The 3641-nt window shown below is 55.2% G+C and overlaps 1 protein-coding gene across 1 annotated transcript; it reads right to left on the reverse strand.

Moving 5' to 3' along the window:
• Positions 1-350: 350 nt before the first annotated feature.
• On the reverse strand, positions 351-2986 carry LOC101592562 (cystatin-C-like). The gene is made up of 3 exons (XM_004635655.2): positions 2744-2986; positions 1301-1402; positions 351-597 (listed from the first exon to the last, which is right to left on the reverse strand). The coding sequence occupies exons 1-3, from the start codon at positions 2984-2986 to the stop codon at positions 514-516; spliced, it is 429 nt and encodes a 142-aa protein (XP_004635712.1). The 3' UTR covers positions 351-513.
• Positions 2987-3641: the final 655 nt, after the last annotated feature.

Consider the following 3641-nt stretch of genomic DNA (forward strand, 5'->3'; position numbering starts at 1 on the left):
GTGGAGAGGGAGCCCTGGCTGGATGACTAGGTCACCTCCAAGTCCTGTTTCCAGGGTAGAGCCAGGCCCTTGAAAAATGCTGGAGGGAGTGAACAAGAAAGTGAACCCCTGGGAAAGGATTATAGTGACAGAGTTGGGGTTACTCAGTGACTGGGATTCAGCCCCACCATAGTTTATAACAGAGCCCAAGAAGACTGAGTGACAGTCAGATAACATCAAGCTGTGGGGATAGTTTCCCAGTGCTTCCCCTGTACCCGGAGACAGCACCACACAAGGGAGCTAGTTCAGGTTTTTATTGAGCTGTGTGTGCCCCCCACAGGTGTGGCTGAGAAAAGCACAGAAGGAAGGAAGAGAGGACAGCTCCTGCTTGTCCACATTCACTGGAGGAGCCCACTGAGCCTGGGTGCTGAGGTACAGAGGACATTGCACTAGGGCTGGGCTCAATCCTAGGGGTGGGAAGACTGCAAGGGACACGGGTAAGGAGTAGTGGGTGTGGCCTGGTCAAAGAGAACCTCAGGAACTGTGACAGTTGGAGCTTGTCAGAGCCATGTAGTCCTCCCAGGTCCTGGAGTAGACCACGAAGGAGCAGAGCTGCGTCTGCAAAAGAAAGAGAGAGGCCAGGTGAGAGAAATGTGGCTACAAGGGAGGGAGATGTCTGGCCTTTAAAATCAGAGAGGAGGAGTAGGGGAGAAGAACCCTTCACATGGCACTGTCCCTAGCTCAGGGATCCTAGGTCCTTGTCCCCCATGGCTCCCAGGGAGCAGCTCTGCAGGACCAGAAACTCAGGGACCACAGGCAGGGCCTGCAATGACAACCCTATCACCTCCACCTCAGCCCACGGCAACACTCAGAGGCACCTAGGGGGAGAATCAGGCTTGGTGACCCAGATAGGTGGGTGGGCAGGGAGGCAGGGACTTAGTCCCAATGGCACAGTCTCCAGGGACCCAACTTTTGGGAAAGGCTGAGGTTGAGGGCAGCGAGAGGTGTTGTTGGTCCTCTCAGGTCAGATCTGTTCTGCTCAGTTCTGGGTTGGGCAAAGATGGGATTCCCCAAGCCCTCTCCTCCACAGCAGCCCTGCTGCCCCTCCTGCCTAGCAGCAGCACCCCAAAGGCAGGAGTCACCTCCTAGCACACCTTTCCCAGAGTCCACTCAGCACTCCAATCAACCCGCAGTGCACAGCCCCACTCTGCTACCCACACACAATGCCTCATAGCCACACACACACACACACACACACACACACACACACACACACACTCCCTCACTACCTGAGTTGCCCTTGCCCACTTCAAGTTCATACCGGTTCCCCACTGAGCAGACAGTCCTCCTGGATGGGCTGGTCCTTGGCACAGGTGGTTCTGCCAATCTCCACATCCAAGTAGTAGTTCATGCCGGCCACCACCTAAAGTGGAAGAGCAGGGCTCTCTCAGCACTCTGTCCACCTTAAGCTCTCAGTTACTGGCTGCACTGGACTCATGCTTGTCTGGGCTCAGGCCCAACACAGCCAACTCACTGTGCTCTGAATCTTCCTGTGGGATGGCTCAGCCCTAAGTTCAGTTTTTTTTTTTTTGTTGTTGGGCTAGCTCACCCTGCCCTGGGGGTGGGGCTTCATAGCATGTGGTGCTGGGGATCGAACCTGCAGTCCCCTGTGCCTGCCTAAGCTTGCCTGAGCAGGTGCTTTAGCCTGCAGAGCTATCTCGCCAACACCCCAAGTTCAATTTTTTCTTTCCAAGAAGCTATAGACAATAAATTTATGCCCCAGAGCAAGACAGAAACGGGAAACCCTCAGGTAGTAGCCCGGGCTGCACACTGTGATCTGCACTGTGGAAGGGAGGCTTGCATGGAGAGCAGCCAGGGCACTGAGCCAGCACTTCCTGTCCAGGAGGCAGTGCGGGTCCACGTCAGCAGGCTCTGTGCCCAACTGAATGCACTGGATGCTGTTCCAGGAGAGCTGCGATTAAGGACTAAGTGGAGGTGAGCCCTTTGATATCTGGTCACCACAACGTCCTCTTCCCTGGCTCTGCAGAAGGGAACCCTGCTGCCCTCAAGGACTGTGAGGCTTACAAGGGGGACACATTGGATACTCTTAGGGTTCTCAGGAACTGACTGCGAGGTCACAAAAGCATGCACCCAAGTCTATCCGCAGCCCTATGCTTTATGGGAAGGAAGGAGCAGAGCACTGTGGCCAGCGGTAGCATGAGAAGGATGAGGGCAGGATCCTAGGAATCCTCTGCTCCTGCTGCACCTGCTCTGTAATTTTGAAATCATGACAGAGCCTGGAGCTGAAGGACAGTGGAGAAGGATGGAGAGGAGAGATCAGGTGAAAGATCCTGGTCCCTGCTATGTGTTCCTTAATCTCAAAGCCTGCACCAGGGGGTGATCAGCATTAGCCAGGAAATGCCTTACCTGGCATCTTGTGCCTCTGCCAGCTAGGGTAAGAATAGGGTCTAAGGATAGGTGTCACCTGCTGTGATGGCCAAGACCCAGCCAGGATTTTCATGCAGTGATTCCAGGACATGCTCAGTACTGGCTGCAGGGACAGAGTAACTCCAGAGATGGGGCTTGAGGGAGAGCCATGGTGGTGCCCATATGAATGAGGGTCCCTGACGAGGCTAGGGCTGCAGAGTAGGCAGCACAGCCTGAGTGAGGGAGGGGAGGCGCAGAGCAGGAAGAAGGTAGCAGCGGCATGTGCATGTGGACAGTACCTCCTAGGCAGCCTTCTTCAGCCCTGGAGACCACCCACCTGCTTACGGGCACGCACCACCCGCACCACGCGGCTCAGGCTCAGGTCATTGTTGTCCTTGTTGTACTCGCGGAGGGCGAAGTCCACAGCCTGCTGCACGCCTTCATCACTAGGATCCACATCTTCCAGGCCGCCGAGAATGGGAGACCTCTTGTGATGGAACTTAAAGGCCTTGTGGGTCAGGGCCAAGTCCAAGAGCACTGCAGCCAGGAGCAGCAGAGTGACACGCAGGGATGAGGCCATGTCTGCAGGACAGGAAGCCGGAGCTGTAGGATGCAGAGGGCAGAGATCCAAAGGCCACATTGCTGGACTAGGCATTCCTGCTTTATACTATGAAGCCACAGCCCCTCCCAGCCACCCCTCCCAGCTGCCCAGCCCAGGCCCTCCTTTCCTGCTGGTCCCTTCCCCCACTGTGGCTTCCAGTGCTGGCTGTTTCTGCTGGGTGTCTCTCTCTCCTTCAAGCTCAGGGCCTGGGCTTTCCTCCTCCTACCATTTCCCCCACAACTCCTGCTATCCTAACCCTCTTACCTCTCTCCCTCCTGAGTTCTCCCAGGCTCAGTTTCCTTGTTCTCCAGAACTCACTGGTTCCTAAATAGTGCAACTCAGAACTGTATTTCTACAGGAAAGAGTCTGAGCGGTCTCTGCTTCCCAGGGGCCTTTGAGGTCAGGCTCTTCGAGGGGTCAAGGGCAGGGACTCCTGAGAAGAGGAAGGTGATTGCAGAGGTGTCTGGAATCTCTGTCCTGAGAAAATTCTCTTCCAAGCAGAACTGACTGCTATTTACTTGGGAAAGGACATTGGCTCTAACTTAAGTACCTGTGATCAGCGAGTCAATCAACAGATCTCCCAGTCACTTGCTGTATGCCAGAGTAGGAAACAGGTAGCTGTTTTTGTGTGGCT

This window comes from Octodon degus, unplaced genomic scaffold (genome assembly GCF_000260255.1).
Source record: "Octodon degus isolate 3935 unplaced genomic scaffold, OctDeg1.0 scaffold00073, whole genome shotgun sequence".
Lineage (NCBI taxonomy): Eukaryota > Metazoa > Chordata > Mammalia > Rodentia > Octodontidae > Octodon > Octodon degus.

What these genes read in the sequence shown, in the direction of transcription:
- LOC101592562 (XM_004635655.2), bottom strand. Translation starts at nt 2,986, where the DNA reads ATGGCCTCATCCCTGCGTGTCACTCTGCTGCTCCTGGCTGCAGTGCTC. An exon ending in TGGTGCGTGCCCGTAAGCAG is followed by an intron (nt 1,403 to 2,743) that starts GTGGGTGGTCTC and finishes CTTCCACTTTAG; the next exon opens with GTGGTGGCCGGCATGAACTA. An exon ending in GTCTGCTCAGTGGGGAACCG is followed by an intron (nt 598 to 1,300) that starts GTATGAACTTGA and finishes TTTCTTTTGCAG; the next exon opens with ACGCAGCTCTGCTCCTTCGT.